Source organism: Eubalaena glacialis, chromosome 2 (assembly GCF_028564815.1).
Source record: "Eubalaena glacialis isolate mEubGla1 chromosome 2, mEubGla1.1.hap2.+ XY, whole genome shotgun sequence".
Classification (NCBI taxonomy): domain Eukaryota; kingdom Metazoa; phylum Chordata; class Mammalia; order Artiodactyla; family Balaenidae; genus Eubalaena; species Eubalaena glacialis.
The window spans coordinates 35,781,425-35,805,380 of NC_083717.1; the positions used below are offsets into that span (position 1 = coordinate 35,781,425).

General features: G+C 42.5%; 1 protein-coding gene across 1 annotated transcript in view; it reads right to left on the reverse strand.

The window, feature by feature from the left end:
- Positions 1–23,956, reverse strand: part of ADAMTSL3 (ADAMTS like 3) — a 374,428-nt gene that overhangs the window by 6,974 nt on the left and 343,498 nt on the right. The window contains exons 25-28 of the mRNA XM_061179848.1: positions 21,778–21,894; positions 19,459–19,642; positions 14,666–14,870; positions 1,177–1,277 (exon numbers count right to left, since the gene is read on the reverse strand). Coding sequence (XP_061035831.1) covers positions 1,177–1,277; positions 14,666–14,870; positions 19,459–19,642; positions 21,778–21,894 — 607 coding nt within the window. The remainder of the gene's footprint in view (positions 1–1,176; positions 1,278–14,665; positions 14,871–19,458; positions 19,643–21,777; positions 21,895–23,956) is intronic.

A 23,956-nucleotide genomic window follows, 5' to 3' on the forward strand; every position in this document is an offset into this window, starting at 1 on the left:
GAAGTAAGTCAGAAAGAGAAAGACAAATACCATACGATATCACTTATGTGTGGAATCTAAAGTATGACACAAATGAACCTGTCTTTGAAACAGAAACAGAATCACGGACATAAGAGAATACACTGGTGGTTGCCAAGGGGGAGGAGGTTGGGGGAGGGATGGAGTGGAAGGCTGGGGTGAGCAGATGTACGTTTGTATATATAATGGATAGACAGTAAGTTCCTACTGTATAGCACAGAGAACTATATTCAATATTCTATGATAAGCCATAATGGAAAAGACTATTTAAAAAAAAGAACGTGTATATGTGTATAACTGAATCACTTTGCTGTACAGCAGAAAATAACACAACATTGTAAATCAACTCTACTTCAATTAAAAAAAAAAACAAACCTCCAAACCAGAATTTCACACGGACACCCCACTGTGCAGAGTAGGACGTTAGGTAGTCCAAGGTTACACAAGAAGAGAGTGGCAGAACTCCGCACTTCCCCATTAGTGTGCCCTCTTGGCTTTCTCCTCACTTTCTCTGGCTGGAGCACGCTCCTCTGGGGTGGTGGAGTCGCCAGACGGAAGGGGTCTGGGTGACCTCTGAGTGACCTCAGGGAACAAAGTTCTTCTACCCCTAAATCATCTATCAGCTCAGACTTTTATAAAAGAGGGAAGCAGTTTTTTTTCTTGTGTAAGCTCCTTAACAAGATAAAAGTTAATTTTATTCTCTGCTAAAGTTAATTTTATTCTCTGCTAATAACGTTGGACGTTATTCTGTGCCAACGTCCTAATCAAACAGTTTCTAAACAAAGGAGTAAAGTAGTTCGTTGAAAACACTGGGTTACAGATTTAATCTGTAAACCTAAATGAAATATGATTAGGCTTCATCAACTTTGTATATAGAGGGAAAAATACCTGTCTATTCTCAATGCTACTTTTTCCTTTCTCTTTGGGGTGTCGCTATATGTTGAACATCCAAATAATCTGTAATGATAAATAGTACATGTTAATGAGTATTTTGGTATAATACATACTATTGAGGATGGCATCATGAGAAATCATAATTTAGTAGGAACTGTCCATTATGAGAGGTGGTATAGAGGACAGATGATGCCACTTTCAGGCGGTCATAGTCACTATCTGAGGTGGCAGAGGTTGTGTGCTGCCCTAGGGCGGGGCCGGTACCTCCTGTCATCACAGCCGGACTCAGAACGGTTGGGGTGTTGACAAATTATATGATGCTGCTGCTGCATCCTCACAGCGCGACCCAGGCAACGTCCAGGACACTGGAACAAAAGCACAATGCAGTGTAAACAACATTGTGAGCTCATGCATGCTGGGGTTCCAAAACCATGTGCTGCGGCGGCATTGCTAAGGACTAGCTACAGGGGATCAGCTGTCCCCAAGGGAAGTTAGGGAGGATGGAAGCCCAGCTCTAAGGACCAGACAGCCCTCCTTCAGAGCCAGAAGTTTCCTTTCCTCTTTTCCCCCAGAAACTGAGACCACCTCTGGGCAGAAGGGAAAAGGACAGGGCCAATCTGTAATTGACCAGGCTTAGGTTCAGAAATGACTGTGCTTAAAACCATAAGCCATGGCCAAGTTTGCATTTTCCTGCTCAGAGCAAAAATGAAGGCTATATGTTGAGGTGAGTTCAATTACAGAAAAAAAAAATTGACATGCAGCAGTTCTTAAATTTTTCTGTACTCATAACACCTATTAATTTTTCTTATAATTTCTTTTATGCTTGAAAAGGTCTTTCCCGTCCTGATAGTTCTATTTGAGTTTAATTACTTTTACACTGAGCACTTTAATCAAGTCAGAATTTATTCTGATGTACGCTGTGAGTCTGGGCTCTCATTTTACTTATTTTTCTTACATTAGCTGACCAATTTCCCTCATACAATTCACATACTCTACAAGTCACTGTTTAATGTATACAATTTAATGGTTTTTAGAGTTGTGCAACCATCACCACAATCAATTTTAAGACATTATCACCATCCCCAAAAGAAACCCTGTACCCTTTAGCATCTACTCCCAATTCCTCCCACGGCCTCTCCCCTTCAGGCCTAGACAACTGTTCAGCTACTTTTGTCTCTAGAGATTCACCTATTGTAGACACTTCATATAAATGGAATCATACAATATGTGGTCTTTTGTGTCTGCCTTACCTCCCTGACCATAAAGTCTTTAAGGTTCATCACCCTGTAATACATATTAGTACTTTATTCTTTTTAATGGCCAGATAATATTCCATTGTACAAATATACCACATTTATCTGTCAGTTATTTCCAATTTGTGGAATTTTATTATGGGTTTGATTTGAGTTGTTCCCACTTTTTGGTTCTTATAAATAATGCTGCTATGAACATTCATGTACAAGTTTTTGTGTGACCCTGTTTTCATTCTCTTCGGTACATACCTAGGAGTGGAATTACTGGGTCATATGGTAACCATACATATAACCTTTTGAAGAACTGTCAGACTGTTTTCCAAAGTGGCTAGACCATTTTACATTCCCGCTTGCAAAGTATTAAGGTTCCAATATCTCCATGTCCTCATCAACACTTACTACTATCTCTCTTTGTGATTAGCATTTCCCTAATGACTAATGATGCTAAGTATCTTTTCCTGTTCGTATGGGCCATTTGTAAGTCTTTATTGGAGAAATGTCTATTCAGATCCTTTTCAATATTTTAATTAGGTTATTTGTGTTTTTATTATTGAGTTTGAGTGTTCTTTATATATTTTACAAACAAGTTCCCTTTCATATATATGATTTTTTTTTAACATCTTTATTGGAGTATAATAGCTTTACAATGGTGTGTTGGTTTCTGCTTTATAACAAAGTGAATCAGTTATACATATACATATGTCCCCACATCTCTTCCCTGTTGCATCTCCCTCCCTCCCACCCTCCGTATCCCACCCCTCTAGGTGGTCACAAAGCACTGAGCTGATCTCCCTGTGCTATGCGGCTGCTTCCCACTAGCTAGCTATTTTACGCCTGGTAGTGTATATATGTCCATGCCACTCTCTCACTTTGTCCCAGCTTACCCTTCCCCCTCCCCATATCCTCAAGTCCATTCTCTACTAGGTCTGCATCTTTATTCCCATCTTGCCCCTAGGTTCTTCTGACCATTTTCTTTATTCTTTTCTTTTTTAGATTACATATATATGTGTTAGCATACGGTATTTGTTTTTCTCTTTCTGACTTACTTCACTCTGTATGACAGTCTCTAGGTCCATCCACCTCACTACAAATAACTCAGTTCCTTTTTATGGCTGAGTAATATTCCATTGTATATATGTGCCACATCTTCTTTATCCATTCATCTGTTGATGGACACTTAGATTGCTTCCACGTCCTGGCTATTGTAAATAGAGCTGCAATGAACATTTTGGTACATGACTCTTTTTGAATTATGGTTTTCTCAGGGTATATGCCCAGTAGTGGGATTGCTGGGTTGTATGGTAGTTCTATTTTTAGTTTTTTAAGGAACGTCCATACTGTTCTCCATAGTGGCTGTATCAATTTACATTCTCACCAACAGTGCAAGAGGGTTCCCTTTTCCCCACACCCTCTCCATCATTTATTGTTTGTAGATTTTTTGATGATGGCCATTCTGACCAGTGCGAGATGATATCTCATTGTAGTTTTGATTTGCATTTCTCTAATGATTAATGATGTTGAGCATTCTTTCATGTGTCTGTTGGCAATCTGTATATCTTCTTTGGAGAAATGTCTATTTAGATCTTCCACCCATTTTTGGATTGGGTTGTTTGTTTTTTTGATGTTGAGCTGCATGAGTTGCTTGTATGTTTTGGAGATTAATCCTTTGTCAGTTGCTTCATTTGCAAATATTTTCTCCCATTCTGAGGGTTGTCTTTTGGTCTTGTTTATGGTTTCCCTTGCTGTGCAAAAGCTTTTAAGTTTCATTAGGTCCCAATTGTTTATTTTTGTTTTTATTTCCATTTCTGTAGGAGGTGGGTCAAAAAGGATCTTGCTGTGATTTATGTCATAGAGTGTTCTGCCTATGTTTTCCTCTAAGAGTTTGATAGTGTCTGGCCTTACGTTTAGATCTTTATCCATTTTGAGTTTATTTTTGTGTACGGTGTTTGGGAGTGTTCTCATCATATGGTTTTTCTCCTTCAATTTGTTAATATGGTGTATCACGTTGATTGATTTGCGTATATTGAAGAATCCTTGCATTCCTGGGATAAACCCCACTTGATCATAGTGTATGATCCTTTTAATGTGCTGTTGCATTCTGTTTGCTAGTATTTTGAGGATTTTTGCATCTATGTTCATCAGTGATATTGGCCTGTAGTTTTCTTTCTTTGTGACATCTTTGTCTGGTTTTGGTATCAGAGTGATGGTGGCCTCGTAGAATGAGTTTGGGAGTGTTCCTCCCTCTGCTATATTTTGGAAGAGTTTGAGAAGGAAAGGTGTTAGCTCTTCTCTAAATGTTTGATAGAATTCGCCTGTGAAGCCATCTGGTCCTGAGCTTTTGTTTGTTGGAAGATTTTTAATCACAGCCTCAATTTCAGTGCTTGTGATTGGTCTGTTCGTATTTTCTATTTCTTCCTGGTTCAGCCTCAGAAGGTTGTGCATATCTAAGAATTTGTCCATTTCTTCCAGGTTGTCCATTTTATTGGCATATAGTTGCTTGTACTAATCTCTCATGATCCTTTGTTTTTCTGCAGTGTCAGTTGTTACTTCTCCTTTTTTATTTCTAATTCTATTGATTTGAGTCTTCTCCCTTTTCTTTCTTGATAAGTCTGGCTAATGGTTTATCAATTTTGTTTCTTCTCAAAGAACCAGCTTTTAGTTTTATTGATCTTTGCTATCGTTTCCTTCATTTCTTTTTCAGTTATTTCTGATCTGATTTTTATGATTCTTTCTTTCTGCTAACTTTGAGGGGGTTTTGTTCTTTCTCTAATTGCTTTAGGTGTAAGGTTAGGTTGTTTATTTGAGATTTTTCTTGTTTCGAAAGGTAGGCTTGTATAGCCATAAAATTCCCTCTTAGAACTGCTTTTGCTGCATCCCATAGGTTTTGGGTCATTGTGTTTTCATTGTCATTTGTTTCTAGGTATTTTTTGATTTCCTCTGTGATTTCTTCAGTGATCTCTTGGTTATTAAGTAGTGTGTTGTTTAGCCTCCATGTGTTTGTATTTCTTACAGATTTTTTCCTGTAATTGATATCTAGTGTCATAGCATTGTGGTTGGAAAAGATAACTTGATACAATTTCAATTTTCTTAAATTTACCAAGGCTTGATTTGTGACCCAAGATATGATCTATATTGGAGAATGTTCCATGAGCACTTGAGAAGAATGTGTATTCTGTTGTTTTTGGGTGGAATGTCCTATAAATATCAATTAAGTCCATCTTGTTTAATGTATCATTTAAAGCTTGTGTTTCCTTATTTATTTTCATTTTGGCGGATCTGTCCATTGGTGAAAGTGGGGTGTTAAAGTCCCCTACTATGATTGTGTTACTGTCGATTTCCCCTTTTATGGCTGTTAGTATTTGCCTTATGTATTGAGGTGCTCCTATGTTGGGTGCATAAATATTTACAATTGTTATATCTTCTTCTTGGATTGATCCCTTGATCATTATGTAGTGTCCTTGTCTCTTGTAATAGTCTTTGTTTTAAAGTCTATTTTGTCTGATATGAGAATTGCTACTCCAGCTTTCTTTTGATTTCCATTTGCATGGAATATCTTTTTCCATCCCCTCACTTTCAGTCTGTATGTGTCCCTAGGTCTGAAGTGGGTCTCTTGTAGACAGCATATATACAGGTCTCGTTTTTGTATCCATTCAGCCAGTCTATGTCTTTTGGTTGGAGCATTTAATCCATTTACATTTAAGGTAATTATCGATATGTATGTTCCTATTACCATTTTCTTAATTGTTTTGGGTTTATTATCGTAGGTCTTTTCCTTCTCTTGTGTTTCTTGCCTAGAGAAGTTCCTTTAGCATTTGTTGTAAAGCTGGATTGGTGGTGCTGAATTCTCTTAGCTTTTGCTTGTCTGTAAAGCTTTTAATTTCTACATCAAATCTGAATGAGATCCTTGCTAGGTAGAGTAATCTTGGTTGTAGGTTTTTCCCTTTCATCACTTTAAATCTGTCCTGCCACTCCCTTCTGGCTTTCAGAGTTTCTGCTGAAAGATCAGCTGTTAACCTTATGGATATTCCGTTGTATGCTATTTGCTGTTTTTCCCTTGCTGCTTTTAATATTTTTTCTTTGTAGTTAATTTTTGATAGTTTGATTAATATGTGTCTTGGCGTGTTTCTCCTTGGATTTATCCTGTATGGGACTCTCTGTGCTTCCTGGACTTGATTAACTATTTCCTTTCCCATATTAGAGAAGTTTTCAACTATAATCTCTTCAAATATTTTCTCAGTCCCTTTCCTTTTCTCTTCTTCTTCTGGGACCCCTATAATTCGAATGTTGGTGCACTTAATATTGTCCCAGAGGTCTCTGAGACTGTCCTCAATTCTTTTCATTCTTTTCTCTTTATTCTGCTCTGCAGTAGTTATTTCCACTATTTTATCTTCCAGGTCACTTCTCCGTTCTTCTGCCTCAGTTATTCTGCTATTGATCCCTTCTAGATAATTTTTTATTTCATTTATTGTGTTGTTCATCACTGTTTGTTTGCTCTTTAGTTCTTCTAGGTCCTTGCTAAACGTTTCTTGTATTTTCTCCATTCTGTTTCTAAGATTTTGGATCATCTTTACTATCATTATTCTGAATTCTTTTTCAGGTAGACTGCTTATTTCCTCTTCATTTGTTAGGTCTCGTGTGTTTTTACCTTGCTCCTTCATCTGCTGTGTGTTTCTCTGTCTTCTCATTTTGCTTAACTTACTGTGTTTGGGGTCTCCTTTTCGCAGGCTGCAGGTTTGTAGTTTCCATTGTTTTTGGTGTCTCTCCCCAGTGGCTAAGGTTGGTTCACTGGGTTGTGTACGTTTCCTGGTGGAGGGGACTAGTGCCTGTGTTCTGGTGGATGAGGCTGGATATTGTCTTTCTGGTGGGCAGGTCCAAGTCTGGTGGTGTGTTTTGGGGTGTCTGTGGCCTTATTATGATTTTAGGCAGCCTCTGTGCTAATGGATGGGGTTGTGTTCCTGTATTGCTAGTTGTTTGGTATAGTGTGTCCTGCACTGTAGCTTGCTGGTCGTTGAGTGGAGCTGGGTCTTGGCATTGAGATGGAGATCTCTGGGAGATGTTCGCCATTTGATATTATGTGGAGCTGGGAGGTCTCTTGTGGACCAGTGTCCTGAACCTGCTCTCCCACCTCAGTGGCACAGCCCTGACGCCTGGCTGGAGCACCAAGAGCCTGTCTTCCACATGGCTCAGTATAAAAGGGAGAGAAAAAGAAAGAAAGAAAGAAAGAAAGAAGATAAAATAAAATAAAATAAAATAATGTAAAATAAAATAAAATAAAGTTATTAATACAAAAAATAATTATTAAGAAAAAAAAATTTTTAAGTAAAAAAAAAAAAAAAAAAGGACAGACAGAACCCTAGGACAAATGGTAAAACCAAAGCTATACAGACAAAATCACACACAGAAGCATACACATACACACTCACAAAAAGAGAAAAAGGGAAAAAAAAAAAAAAAATATATATATATATATATATCGTTGCTCCCAAAGTCCACCTCCTCAATTTGGGATGATTCTTTGTTTATTCAGGTATTCCACAGATGCAGGGTACATCAACTTGATTGTGGAGATTTAATCTGCTTCTCCGGAGGCTGCTGGGAGAGATTTCTCTTTCTCTTCTTTGTTCCCACAGCTCCTGGGATTCAGCTTTGGATTTGGCCCCGCCTCTGCGTGTCGGTCGCCTGAGGGCGGCTGTTCTTCGCTCAGACAGGACGAAGTTAAAGGAGCAGCTGATTAGGGGGCTCTGGCTCACTCAGGCTGGGGGGAGGGAGGGGTACGGAGTGTGCGGCGAGCCTGGGGCAGCAGAGACTGGCGTGACGTTGCACCAGCCTGAGGTGCGCCGTGTGTTCTCCCAGGGAAGTTGTCCCTGGATCACGGGACCCTGGCAGTGCCGGGCTGCACAGGCTTCCGGAAGGGGCGGTGTGGATAGATAGCGAGCTGTGCTTGCACACAGGCTTCTTGGTGGCGGCAGCAGCAGGCTTAGCGTCTCATGCCCGTCTCTGGGGTCCGTGCTGATAGCCGCGGCTCGCGCCCGTCTCTGGAGCTCCTTTAAGTGGCGCTCTTAAGCCCCACTCCTCACTCACCAGGAAACAAAGAGGCAAGAAAGAGTCTCTTGTGTCTTCGGCAGCTCCAGACTTTTCCCCGGACTCCCTCCCGGCTAGCTGTGGCGCACTAGCCCCTTCAGGCTGTGTTCACGCCGCAAACCCCAGTCCTCTCCCTGGGATCCGACCGAAGCCCGAGCCTCAGCTCCCAGCCCCCACCCGCCCCGGCAGGTGAGCAGACAAGCCTCTCGGGCTGGTGAGTGCTGGTTGGCACCGATCCTCTGTGCAGGAATCTCTCCGCTCTGCCCTTTGCACCCCTGTTGCTGCGCTGTCCTCTGTGGCTCTGAAGCTTCCCCCCTCCGCCACCCGCAGTCTCCACCCACGAAGGGGCCTCCTAGTGTGTGGAAACCTTTCCTCCTTCACAGCTCCCTCCCACTGGTGTGGTCCCGTCCCTATTCTTTTGTCTCTGTTTTTTCTTTTGCTCTACCCAGGTACGTGGGGGAGTTTCTTGCCTTTTGGGAGGTCTGAGGTCTTCTGCCAGCATTCAGTAGGTGTTCTGTAGGAGTTGTTCCACATGTAGATGTATTTCTGATGTATTTGTGGGGAGGAAGGTGATCTCCATGTCTTACTCTTCCGCCATGTTGAAGCTCCTCCTCATATGTATGATCTTAAAATATTTTCTCCCATTCTATGGGCTGTCCACTTTCTTGATCATGTCCTTCGTAGCAAAAAAAAGTTTTTAATTTTGATGTGGTCCAATTTATTTTTGTTGTTGTTTTAGCTTATGTTTTGGCATCATATCTAAGAAACCATCTCCTAATCCAAAGCATGAAGATTTATGGCTACATTTTCTTCCAAGAGCTTTATCGTTTTAGCTCTTAAATTTAGGTCTCTGATAAATTTTGACTTAATTTTTTGTATATGTTGTAGGCTAGGAATCCAAATTCATTCTTTTAGATGTGGCTATTCAGTTGTCTTGCACCATTTGTTGAGGAGATTATTCTTTCCGCATTGAATGGTCTTGTCACCTTTGCAGAAAATCAGTTGACATAGATACATGGATTTATCTCCAGACTTTCAATTCTATTTCATCAATCTATGTGTCTCTGCTATGCTAGTACCACACTGTCTTGATTATTACAGTTTTGTAGTAAGTTTTGAAATTGAGAAGTCTGAGCCCTCCAACTTTGTTCTTTTTCTAGATTATTTTGGCTATTCTGACTCCTATATATTTTCATATGAATCTTAGGATCAGCTTGTCAATTTCTGCAAAGAAGCTGGGATTTTGAAAGGGATTGTGTTGAATCTGTAGATCAGCTTGGGGAGTGCTGTCATCTGAATAATATTAAGTCTTTTGATCCATAAATATAGGATGTCTTTTCATTTATTTAGATCTTCTTTAATGTCTGGGAAAAAAACTTTCTGTAGTTTTATACTATTTATTTTTTTTGAACTATTCTTCCCTCTATGATGAGCTGCCTTTGAACTTTAAACTCATTTTACATGGGTCTGTTTCTGTACTCTAATTATATTCCATGACTCACGTCTATTCCTGTACTAATGCTGCATTATTTTACTCACAACGGCTTTGCGGCACGCTCTGACATCAGATAAGGAAAGTCTTTCTATACCTCTAGTAATTTGTTTTTCTAAAAATTTCTTGTCCTCACTCATTCTCCCATATGAATGTCAAAATTATCATAAGTTCCGAAAAAAGAATTCTCCTGTAATCTGAATTGGAATAACATTACATGTTTCAGTTCATTTAAAGGAATGGACTGCTCAACTTTTCTGTTATGTGTTTCAATAATGTGTTAAATTTTCCTTATAAGTTCTGTGATGGTTAACTTTATGTGTCATTTCTCACCCATACCTGATCAGGTGAAACTTAATGAGGCTTTGGACTTGGAATTGGTGTTGGAATGGGTTAAGACCTCTGGGGATATTGAGATGGGGTGAGTGTATTTTGCACATGAGAAGGACGTGAATTTTGGGGGGACCAAAGGGCATAATGTTATGGACCCGTTTGTATCCCCTCAAAATTTATATATTGAAGCTCTAACCACCAGTGTGACTGTATTTGGAGATAGGGTCTCTAAGGAGGTTAGAGGATAAATGAGGCCATAGGGGTGGGGCCTTAATCTGATAGGAATAGTGTCCTTATAAGAAGAGGAAGAGACACCAGAACTCTCTGTGTGTGTGCACAGAGAAGAGACCATGTGAGGATGTAGTTAGAAGGTGGCTGTCCACAAGCCAGAAAGAGAAGTCTGACCAAGACCAACCCTGACAGAACCTTGATTTTGGACTTGTAGCCTCTAGAACTGGGAGAACATACATTTCTGCTGTTTAAGGCACCCAATCTGTGGTTTCCTCTAATGGTGCCCTGCAGGCTAAGACAGGGTCTACTACACATTTCTTAAATTTTTTTCCCAGGTATTTTTTATTATAATAGCATTCAAGGTGGTATTTGGAATACCGGTTCTGAGACTTCTGTGCACATATTACTAGTGTTCCTCTGCTCCTTTTCTTGAAGCCTGCTCTTGTCCCTATTGCCTCAAATCCGTCTATCTTGTAGCTTGTTATTGAGCTGCTGCATTCAAAGGGACCCGACCTTGGTTAACCTTTGTACTGGAAGATAGAGACACTATGATTTCCAAATGCAATCCTTGAGGTCAGATGCATATATTCATTTTAGAGACCAATCAGACTTTTCCCCCAAATTAAAAAAGACAGTATTAGAGACAAGGTGATGATTTGTATGTGTGTGTGTTCTATTATATATTAGTCTCTTAAATCAAACAGAAAACAAAAAGTGGAGCTACAAACCAAAGTTACAATAGTACTAGCTTTTCTCATCGCCCGTCTATCTACTTTTACCAGAGGTCTTTATTTCTTCATAAGGCTTTGAGTTACTGTCCAGGGTCCTTGACTCCAACCTGAAGAACTCCCTGTGGCAGGCAGGTCTGGTGGTTAAGAACTCTGTCAACTCTTGATTAACTGGGACTGTCTTGATTTCTCCCTCATTTTCGAAGGAAGGTTTTGCTAGATATAGGATTCTTGGTTGACGGTTTCTTTCCTTCAACACTTCAAGTACATTGAGCCATGCCATCTGGCCTCCGAGGCTCCTGATGAGAAATCTGCTCATGACCTACCTTCCTGGGACATTTTCTCTCAGCTTCATAGACTTTCATAATGTACCTTATCGTGTCTTATGCAACAGAACATTTTGTATTGTATCGTGAAGTCAGTTAAGTTGTAACATTATTTTGAGACCAGAATTTAAGGAAAAGGAATTGAATATTTCAAGTGTAGACATTATGAGGTCTTTAAAATTATTACACATTTTCAAACTAGAAATAAAAAGGCCACTGAAGTATCCTACAGATTTTAATTTATAACAAAGTGAATACCAATATCTAATAACACACGTGAAGAAAAATTTCTTTGGGATCCTTTTTCCTAAGTGTAAAGGGGCCTTGAACTCAAAAAGTGAGAAAACCACTGTGGTTTATCCCCAGCTGTGATGGGTCCATTTCTTGCTCTGACCTCAGAGTGCACCACTGTGATGTACTTCACAAAGCCCTATAAAAGAGAAAGGTGGGCCCAGGTTTTTGGTCCTTAGAGCCCAGGAAGCTGCTTTTGGTGACCTGATGGCCTTGGACCTACAGTTAGCTTGTTTTTTCCTTGTTTCTGCCATTTTGTTGTTTTTTTTTTTCTCTTTTCTCTACTCTTTTTTATTTGTCTCATTTTTCTTTCTACAGTTAGCATAGTCAGTATTGTTGGTATAGTTAGCACAGTTGGTATAGTTAATAGTTTATTAGCATAGTTAGTGTAGTTAGTACTAGTTAGCGCTGTTGGTACAGTTAGCATAGTTAGCGTTGTTAGTAGAGATAGCATACTTAGCACTGTTAGTACAGTTAGCATTGTTAGTTAGCATAGTTAGCATTGCTAGGTAGTGCTGTCAGTCAGTGTAGTTAGCAGATCACCATGATGCAGGGCCTCACAGCCAACTCTGCTGACAAGGAGGCTCATATTGATGACTTCGAGATCCTCCACACCATTGGTGAAGGCATCTTCGGTAAAGTGAAGTTGGCCCGGCACATTCTGACCGGGACACAGGTGGCTGTCAAGGTCATTAAGAAAAGGCGTCAGAGCTTCTAAGTGTCCAGGCACTTTTCCGGGAAGTGTGCAGTATGAAGGCTCCGTGATTGACACGGAGGAGACATTTTTCCTGGTGATGGAGTACCTCAGTGGGGGGGGACATGTACCGCTATTTGAAGATCCATGGCCGTATGACAGAGGCGGAGGTCCGAGGTCAGTTCCAGCAGCTGGTCTCCGCCCTGCAGCACTGCCACCAGAGGGGCATCGTGCACCGGGACCTGAAGCCACTGAACCTCCTCTTTGACTCCAACATGAATATCAAACTTACAGACTTAGGGCTCAGCAACAAGTGTGATGACACTGGCCAACTGGACACGATCTGCGGCACACCCCCTTATGCTGCCCCAGAACTCTTGCTGGGGCAGAGCTACAGCGGCCCTGCGGTGGACGTGTGGAGCCTGGGAGTAGTGCTCTACACCATGATAACTGGGTCCCGGCCCTTTGTGGGAAAAGACTTCCAGGAGCTGCGGAAGCAAATCCTACAAGGGCAATACCCCATCCCACCGTATCTGTCTTTGGAGATAAGGGATCTATTACAAAAAATGATTGCCCTCAACCCCAGTGACAGAGGCATCTTACCTGACCTCATGAGGTATCCATGGGTGAACATGGGCCAGAAGGAGCCACTCCACCCACCCTGTGAAGAGGACCTGGAGGTGACAATGGTGAGGACTCTGGGCTTGACTTGCGACCAGATCCAGGACACTGGAACAGGCAGTGTGAGCTCCAAGAAACCCAGGTGGGGGTCTCCATCATAACTGTGAAGCCCTTCTCTTCCGGGGACCTCAGTGGCAGTGAACTTGAGCCTTCTCCAAGCCCTGTGGTGTCCTCCCTGCAAACCAGGTGGCTCTACCAGAGAAAAAATGTGCAGGTGCAGGAAGACCAGCAGGCAGGGCAGAAGACCGGTGAGTCTGCCTGTCCCCCACCCAGCCTGGAGTCGAGGACTGCCACTCCCAGCCCAGCCCCCCAGTGTGGCACTGGGACATCCACCTCCAGCAGCAGCAGGATTGGAGCCCCAGAGGGAACCAGCTGCCCCCTGGGTGTGTCCAACACTGGAAGGTCCTCCCACACTGGGCAGCCTGAGAGTGTGTCCTCATCCACTCTCTCTGGCCACAGCCAGAAAAAGCAAGGCGTGGCTGAGAGAATCTGGAACTTTATTTTAAAACATCTTTGTTGCAAGCTGCCCAGCAAGAGGCGTCATAATAAAGTGAGCCCATGTGAACCCCATGGATGACCGAGGCAGGAAGGTCAGGCCGCCGCGCTCCCTGGGGCCCGGTCCGGTGGAAGATGAGTGTGTTCTCTGCACGGCCTTCAGAAGCATCGTATCCAAGACCCTGGCCAGCTCAGAGGATGATCCGGAGCAGCCCGGGCGACCGAAAGCGAGGCCACCGTGGCTGCAGGTCTGCCCCTCAACCCCCACCTGGGTGAAACTTCAGAGACTGGACTGTCATTCCTGGGGCACGTCTCCCCTCCCCTACTCTTCTGTCTTCCGTGTTGGTGGGGGAGGGGGATAGTTCTTGTTCCAAGAACTCCTTGGTTCTTCCAATTCTAGTTAGTAAACTTGATGCTCCAGAAAGATGTATCACACTCTGCTTTGCATCGTCCCTGCACAGAATTGGGGCTGTGCATTTTCCAGTTAGACAGTGTGTAGCCATGTAGTGCTTGGAGTTAATCAGAACAACTAAAGGGAAAAATGACCTAAGAGAATTAGCACAATGACTCCCAACAGCAACAACTGCTGCACTGCAGGGCAGAAATGCAGAAAGTGTGTATTACCTTCCTGCACTAACACTACCGAACATTTTCAGAAGGGCCGAGGGGAACTTTTGGTCCCTGCGGCCTGTGTTAATTACAACAGAGAGGCCCATTAATAGGATAACAGGGTCCCGTGGACCAGCCTGTGCGCGGTGTGGTAAGGTCCCTGTGCAGCTGAGTTTCATGACTGTCGTGCAGCAGTTGGGCTCTCCTGTTCCCCTGTGCGGAGGGGCCCTGATGCATGGATTTAGTTTAGTTTAGTTTAGTTTTTTGATGTGGACCATTTTAAAAGTCTTTATTGAATTTGTTACAATATTGCTTCCGTATTATGTTTTGGTTGTTTGGCCGCGAGGCATGTGGGATCTTAGTCCCCGACTAGGGATCGAACCTGCACCCCCTGCACTGGAAGGCGAAGTCTTAACCACTGGACCACCAGGGAAGTCTCTTTTTTAATTTTAGTTTTTTGATGCATGGGTTTCACCACAGGGAGTGGATGATTATACTAGATGATCATACTATCAAAACACTAGATTTGTCAGCGTTACCTGGTTCCCTGGTTCAATAAGCCCTTGAACACACGGGTGACTGGAGCAGGGTCTTCTTCCCAGAGGCCTCTCTCTGGGGGCACATGCTCTCGGAGGCATCACCTGCACAGTTCCATTGGCTCTCGTGCGCTTACAGGTCACTTGTCGACTGCGGAATCCTTCACCGCAAGACACAGAGCACTCTGACCACGTGCCCGTGAACCACCTAAGAACAAAAACTACAGGAGCTTAGTAAGGACTGGTAGGACAGATCCTACAGGAAGTGCCTTCCAAAGGAAAAATCGATCCTAACATGATGACTGTTTCAGGGCCCTCACACGTCTCTCTGGGAATGGGCAGCAGCACAGATAACTCCCAGCCATATGCTCAGATTTGCTTTTACTCAGAGAAGCAACAGAATCACCACGTAGAGACAACCAACATAGGGGCGGGATAGAGCCATCTTCAAGTATGTAAGGAGCCATGACCTGTGTGGCTTCATAGAGTAGAGCTAGGGCAAAATTAGGTGGAAACTTCAAAAAGGTGGATTTCAACTCACTGAAACCAAAGGGAAGAAAATATTACTAAAGCACCTATGTGCTCTTTGTGCTCTGAGATATTTGCATGTTTTCTTATGTAATTGTCATCTTGTTCCCATTCTTGCAATGAAGACAGCGATGTCCACAGGGTTAAATAGCTATGGTCACATAACTAACATGCCAACAAAGCTGGGACTGCTTCTAGATTTATCTGACCCTAAAGTTCATAATGATTATAGGAGACTGAACTTGGAAGTGGACACCTTGGAGATATTGGGTGCTCTGTCACTCAAGATGTTCGAGCTGCCACCAGGATACTGCAGAGTAGGGGTTCCTAACCTGAGCCCCATTGTTCTCCAAGGGAACCATGGACTTGGATGGGCAAAGGATTACATCTTCATTGTCACTAAGCTCTAACGGCAATTGAGTATTGCCTTCAATTGTAAAAATGTAGGCAACAACATATAGTATTAGTAGCAATACCTGTGATTTTGTTACCAATACAAATCATAGCTGTTTTCACATGACATGAAAATTGTGGCAGGCATTCAAACAGCAATTATATTCATCACCATTTCAAAATCAATTGTACTACTAGATCCTATTATTTAGTGTGTTAATAGAGAAGCAAATTTACTACTACATCACACATTTAAAACTACATCAGTAACTATATTTCAATATAATTAATTGGCTTCCTTTGCAATCAAGTATATTTTATTTTATAGATTTAAAACCCTTGTTTGAGAAGGGAGCCATAGACTTCTCTAGACTACGGAGGGGTCTGTGGCACTGAAGTGTGAAGGACCCCTGATGTAGAGGGATCTAGGGTTAGATGATCTCTACTGTTCCTTCTAGGTATGAAAGTGTATGACTCTATTTTTTCTAGGAGTGGCTAAAGGGTTGAGAGTACTTAATAAATAAGGATAAATTTCCCAATGTGAATTCTCATTGTGAGAATCAAGAATTGACATAAACCAGTTTTCTTGGATCAAATTCCTCCTAGTTATTTTAGCATCAGTTTGCTGCTTCCTGAGGGACAGATGACTCTTGCACAAGCTCTTCCTTTGAAGGACAGGAAGAGCTCATGCAAGTGTCACGGTGCCTATGGCAATGGAAGAGAGGTCAAGGTGCCTACGGTATCCATGGCTCTTCTAAGAATGTGTTCTGAGGCATCTCTTTTTTTTCACGGTGTGACCATGCCTCCCACTTCTCCTCCAAGGCACAGATCATGGATCCGGGGTGGGCATTTGCACAGGGCAGTGAGCTGTACAACATTATGTACACCTCCGATTCCTCCTCAGTAAAATGAGGTTGATAATAGTGTCTGCCTCACAGGTTTGTCCTCAGTAAGTGCTACTACTGTTTGGTTTTTGTCTTGGTTTGGTTTTTTGTTTCTTTTCACTGTGAATTTTGGCATTGTGAACTAAAATATTGCCTGCCACATCAGTAAACAAAGGATATTGTAGCCATCAAGCCATCACATTACGGCCGCCCTGATGGTGCACCACCCCGAGGAGACTCAGGATGAGAAAGCACAGGACACTGGCCCCAGATAGTGGAGGTGCACATCAAAGGAATGATTTCGGTAAGCCCAGACTCTTGCATCTTCCCATACAGACAAAGGCGCTAAATTCCTTAACTTGAGATAGCTGGTTTTCTTTAATTAACAGTAATCTTTTGATGTTCCAACTACCTGGTCTTTTGTTGCAAAAACTCCCATATATCTTGGCTCCCCAATCCCCGCCTTGCCACTTCAGAACAGTTTCTCAGCATTATCTGCGATGCTATGTCCCAAGCTTGAAGTCCTCAGAATGTCTGTCGAATAAAACATACCTCTCGACTTTTAGGTTGTGCAGTATTTTCAGTCGACGGCATCATTGGTCAATTATCTGCTAGGGACTATGCTATTCAATCATTCATTCATTCTTTTAACAAATATTTTTAGAGAGTGTGCAATGGGGAATCGCTGTGCTGAGTGCTGGGGATAACTTGTTAAACACACCAGCTGTGGATTTGTTCTCATAGAACTGATGGTCCAGTACGTGGGCAAGACAGGCAGATTGTGGTAAGAGCTGTGCAGAAGAATGACATGGAAATAGAAAAACATACAGCACAGGGGTCTGGGTGAGTTTGGGGACTAGAAGGTTTCCCTGAAAATAGATGAATAGGAATAACTAAGTGAAACGAGAGTAAGCAGTATGTGCAAAGGCCCCGAGTCAGGAGACAGAACGGTGTATCGAAGGGACGAAAGAGACTATTGTGGATGGAGATCCAATAACCAGGCTGGGAGAGACAGCCATGAGGCAGAAAGGCAGCCTGAGACCCAAGCACGGAGGGACTTTTATTCTTTCACTCACGTATTCGGTCAGGCAGCAAATAGGTACTGGGCCCTTACTATGTGCAATGCATTATTTTAGACATTGGGGGACAAAATGAACAACATAGACACAGTCCCTATGCCAGGAACTTTGACCTTTGTCCTAAGAACAATGGGAAGGCATGGAAGGGTTTTTTTTTTTTTTTTTTTAACATCTTTATTGGAGTATAACTGCTTTACAATGCTGTGTTAGTTTCTCCTTTATAACAAAGTGAATCAGCTATACGTATACATATATCCCCATATCTCCTCCCTCTTGCGTCTCTCTCCCACCCTCCCTATCCCACCCCTCTCGGTGGTCACAAAGCACCGAGCTGATCTCCCTGTGCTATGCGGCTGCTTCCCACTAGATATCTGTTTTACATTGGGTAGTGGATATATGTCCATGCCACTCTCTCAGTTCGTCCCAGCTTACCCTTCCCCCTTCCCGTGTCCTCAAGTCCATTCTCTAAGTCTGCATCTTTATTCCTGTCCTGCCCGTAGTTTCTTCAGATCCATTTTGTTTTGTTTTGTTTAGATTCCATATATATGTGTTAGCATACGGTATTTGTTTTTCCCTTTCTGACTTACTTCACTCTGTATGACAGACTCTAGGTCCATCCACTTCACTACAAATAACTCAGTTTCGTTCCTTTTTATGGCTGAGTCATATTCCATTGTATATAGGTGCCACATCTTCTTTATGCATTCATCTGTCGATGGACACTTAGGTTGCTTCCATGTCCTGGCTATTGTAAACAAAGCTGCAATGAACATTGTGGTACAGGACTCTGTTTGAACTATGGTTTTCTCAGGGTATATGCCCTGTAGTGGGATTGCTGGCTCGTACGGTAGTTCTACTGTTAGTTTTTTAAGGAACCTCCATACTGTTCTCCATAGTGGCTGTATCAATTTACATTCTCACCAACAGTGCAAGAGGGTTCCCTTTTCAACAGAAGGGCATCGTGATGAGTTTGTGTTTTGGGTTTTTTTTAAGTTTTTTTAAAAATGTGAATCATTTTTAAAGTCTTTATTGAATCTGTTACAATATTGCTTCAGTTTTATGTTTTGGTTTTTTGGCCGCAAGGCATGTGGGACCTTAGCTCCCCGACCAGGGATCGAACCCACACCCCCCTGCATTGGAAGGCAAAGTCTTACCCACTGGACTGCCAGGGAAGTCCCATGAGTTTGTGTTTTCAAAGATGGTTCTGCTTATACATTGGACAAGGCACTCTAGAAAGGAGACAAAACTCAGGAGACTCCTGGAGTGGTCCTAGTGAGGAATGATGGTGGCTTGGACTCCATTGGTAACAGTGGGAAACTGACAAGAACGGATGGAAGTGAGAGGAAAGGGGGAGTTTAGGATGCTGTCAATGTGATCTGGAACATTGGGGACGGATCAGATTTGGTGGAGATCATGAGTTTGACTTTGGACATTTTAAAAACCATTGATTTGTGTTTTCTGTGACACAGAAAGGTTATTAATGGTTGTACCCCTGGGGGTAGAGTCTAAGGAACTGTGCTTTTAGCTAGTGCCTCTCATGATCTGGCCCACTCACTGCCTTATCTCCTGGGTAAACCCATGAAATCAGCTTCACTGTGCTCTTAAGGTACATTGTGAGTGCAGGAAACAGATTTGGGTAGCAATTAAGAGCACAAGCTGTGAAATCAGACTATCTCAATTTGAATTCTGGCCCTTGTAACTGTGCAGCCTAGGGGAGTTGTGCCATCTGTAAAATAGAAAATGAACGACATCGACCTCATACGTGACTGTGAAGTGAGCCACATAAAGAACTTAGCAGAGTGCCTTGTATGGTACATGCTAAACAAATCATAGTGGTCGAGTTATTAAATCCAAGTGACTGGGCATTTTAAAACAAGCCAAAACCTGGTACTGATGAGATGACTACACATACCTCGAGGGGCAGTCCCAGATGTTACAGGGCTGGAACCCAGCCAGCGGCTTCTGGAGGTGCTCACAGAAGGCCTCACTCACTTCCTGCCCGTTGGCCATTACACACTGGGGTCTCTGAACTCGGGCTCCCAAGTGGCCGCAAGTGGCAGAACACTGTGTCCAGCTACCAAGCTCCCAGAAAGTCTCTGCGGAAAGAAAATGAATGTCATGACAGATGAGAAATGATGAGGGGCTGGAGACAACCCGGCCAAAGACCACCGCCAGCTGTTTTTCTGCTTAGCTGCCTGTCTGGTGCTCTGAGTAGCACACCGAGAATAAGCCATCATACAGTGCTAGGGAGTCCTTTAAATCTCCTTTTCCCTCAACTAGCTTATTGTAATAACTGGTGGGAATGGCAGCCAGAATGGGGCCCTTGGACCACAGCCTGGGAGAGGGGCTATTGCAGAGCAGCTGGATCTGGCAGAAAAACCCCAGAGAGAAGGAGGAGGTATCCTGTGCAGTGCGCTGGCTCCTCCGGACTCTCCAAGCAGAGCCAACAGGACAAGAGTGGAGGGTCTCTCAGGGGATGCCCTAATGGGTTCTATTTCTCCAAAGGGGATCAGGCCGAGAAATGAAAGATGTTTAGCAGGGAGCAGGGATTAAGCAGAAATGTTAAAGTTGCATTTCAATTCTATTCTTACTTTTCCATTAATTCTGAATCTAAGCTTCAGATTAGTCCTTCAACTGCGTACATAATTTGTCCTGGAGACATCTGGAAAGGTGAAAATGGGAGTTTCCTTTAGAAACGTTGAAGCTGACCCCCTCCAATAATTATAGCGGATTTTTCTTTAATCCCCATTCCAAGCAGCCTTTCCCTTCCCTTTTGACACTTGGTAAAAAGATGAGGTAGGACACGATGATGACACATTTGTGTATGATCACAGAAAGTGCCAGATTTCTTGTAATAATCACAAGTAATTGATAGCTACCAGCTGTGCCCACAGGCTCCCTCACAGAAGGACAGATTTCTTTAACTGAATTGTTTTCCCGGTTTTCCTTTTGATTTTGGAATTTTTGTCCTAAGTTGCATATGGTATCATTTGCAAAGGAGAAGAGAATATATTTTTAGTTGCCCCCCGGATTACAGTTTATTTTATACAAATTTTAAAAATAGCTAAGTTTATTGAGAATTTTCCAGGTGATAGGTACTGAGTTAAACACTTTAAAATCAATTTTCCATTTAATCCTTATGGCCATGTTGTGAATTAGATTAGTTTTACTTGCAGAGGTGGACACTTAAAAAAGCTAAGTGACTTTCCCAAGGTCCTTCAGCTGGATTGGAGCCCAGTGTGTCTGTCCCCAAACCTAACTCTTTCTAGTCTGTCACATTTCACAAAGACACCTTGATGATTCAAGGCAGGACACACGTGCATTTCTTTAAAAAAAAATATGTATTTTTTTAACTGAGGTATAATTCATACACAATAAAATGCTCAGATATGAGGCATGTGGTTCTATGAGTTTTCACAATTGTATGCACTTATGTAACCATGATCCAAAGCAAGGTATATAACATTTCATCACCCCTAAAATTTCCTCCTGCCTCTTTTGTAATCAATTTCCCTCTCCTCCAGGCAACAACTTCTTCATTTCCATTAATATACATCAGTACTATCTGTTCTCGGACTTCATACGATACGTACTCTTGTGTGTTTGGCTTTTTTTGCTTAACATAATGTTTTTGAGATAGACCCATATTGTCCTGTATATCAGTCATTCATTCTTTTATTTTTATTGCTGAATAATATTTCATTGTATGAATACACCCATAAAGTTACACCTTATTCTCATAAACATTTCTGATTTTCTTAACTCTACCTCTCTCCCTTGGCCTCCTAAAGAGTTTTGCAAGCTGGAAATACCTAGATTAGGTTCTTGTGACCAAGTATTGATATGCGTGGAAAAAAATATTTGTGAAAGAAGACAAATGAAAGAATTGATTGCACTGTTCTTAGCAAATCTTCCCTCTATTAATATTTACCAAGTTAGCAATTGTTTTGCAACTAGAAAACCAATGTCTGCATTACCACAAATAATGATGCAGATTTGAGATATGACCTTTGTGGGCTTCCTCAGGAGTGAATTTTTTTAAAAAAAGTTCAATATGGAAGGAAAAAGTTGAACCCCAGAAGGTTGAGGGGGAAGGGAAAAGCTGGCTGGACGCCTAGGAATAATTTTACTTATTGCAAAGTGCAAAACATGGAGGGTCTTTTAACTAAATCCTTTTCTTAGCACATGCCTTACCACCAGCAAATCCCCCAAAAAAGCCCAAATCCTAGACCTGAAGGTAGGGGTTTTCTTGTTGGCCCATTACTGTTGGTTCCAGTGTTGGATGCCTGGAGCATATGCTGTTTATGGTCCTTGGGAAATAAAAGTTTACTGCCTGACTGTCTTTGTTCTGAGAAAAAAAAAAGGAACACTTGTTTACCAATTAGAAGTTATCTAATTCTTGTTCCATCTTGGGTGTTCTGAAAGACGACAACTCCTGGGAAATAATTCCTTTGCAATAGAATGCTCTGTCCCAGGACATCAGGCTCACACAGATCTGGGAGCTATGTGTGGGGCTGGGTGTGCGGAGTGCCACAGGGGCTTAGCTAGAGTTCTTAACTACGCTAACATGTAGCATCTCTGCATGTTTTCAGGGTTTACAGCCTAACTAACAAGGTAGGAAAAAATACATTCACCAGAATTCCAAAAGGGACTGGAGGAAGCAGCTGGGGCTTATAGGGCTCTTCCCCTCCAGACAGCTTTGGGAACAGAAGAAGGGGTGATGTTTTACAGGGCACCTCACATGGTGAGGAGCGCATGAGTGTAAGAGCAGAAGGATGGTGGAGGAATGCTGTGTATTGTGTGATGTAAGACATTCTTGATTCCTCAGTCATGTGACCAGAGTCACGAGCTGCTTGACTGGAGAGACTTCTGAGAGAAGAGGCGTGCAGGGCAGAACTGAGACACCCACACAGACTCATGAGTGGACAGGGGGAGAGGCAAGGAATAAGGCTGGGACTTCTCAAGGAGCTTGGGGAAGGCACTCGAGAATCAGACAGGTTAAGCTACCCCATTTGTTGACAATCTTCCATATTAAGATCCTAGAGGACCACAGAGGCTCTTTGAGAAGGGCCACATGGAGGTACACCAGTGCCTTTCTGATCAGCACTGAGAGTCAAGCAGGGCAGTATGGAGAACACTGAAAGAGATGACTATATATTTGGGCTCTAGTAAAAACTTTCTTTTTCTTTTTTTTTTAATAAGTTTATTTCTTTATTCATTTATTTTTGGCTGTGTTGGGTCTTCGTTGCTGTGCACGGACTTTCTCTAGTTGTGGCGAGTGGGGGCTACTCTTCGTTGTGGTGCGCGGGCTTCTCATGGCGATGGCCTCTCTTTTTGCGGAGCACAGGCTCTAGGCACGCGGGCTTCAGTAGTTGTGGCATGTGGGCTTAGTAGTTGTGGCTCACGGGCTTAGTTGCTCTGCGGCATGCGGGATCTTCCCGGACCAGAGATCGAACCCATGTCCCCTGCATTGGCAGGCGGATTCTCAACCACTGCGCCACCAGAGAATTCCTCTAGTACAAACTTTCAATGAGTAGCAGGTTTCCTCATTTATACAACGGGATAAAAGATTACTGCCCCTAACACTGTGCTATTGTAAATATCTAAAGAGTTCATGAACATCAAAGTGCTTTGTGCATGACACCTATTCCAACTCCCCATCTATTTATGTCTCTGGGCTCCTCTAACTGCCAACAAGAAAAGCCATGGAGAAAGCTCTTTCCATCATCCGCTTAGTTTGGCAGTGGATTCTATAATCTCATACCAGTTCTGCCAGTGACTCAGTTTTATTCGTTTATGAAACACTTATTTAATACTTACACCTGTGTTAGGTGCTGGAGATACAAAGGACAATAATAAATGATCCCTAATGTCAGTCTAACTGACTTCTGTGATTAACTCTCAATCACTTCCAAACTCTGGGGGGGAAAGAGGAGTATTATTTATTGAGTCCTCAAACCCCTGCAACTTAAAGCTCATTCTGGTGACAAGACTTCCGTGAGCTCCAGATCTTATCCCTGACAGACAGCAGCAGAAGAAGCCAGCTTATCACCCTGTGCCGGGGGCTCACTGCAATGACCTTCCCCAAATTACAATACTGACCCCACTACAAGGTGTCTTAAGACTCAATTGATTAGTATTTGTTGAGCACCTACTGTGTGCCTCATACTCTATTATATTCTTAGGACTGCAAAAGAAACATTAGACATGGTCTGTACCATTAAGGGACCCACAGTTTAGCTGAGGAGACACAAATGAAAGAGGAAACAATTGGAGACCAATGTGTGTTAGGACTTAGGGACCAAGGGGTGAGACCACAGAAAGGAGAGGTCCAAAAAAATCAGAGAAGGATTCACACGGGAAATAGGAATTCAGTTGGCCCTACAGGATGGGAGGTATTGGGGCAACAT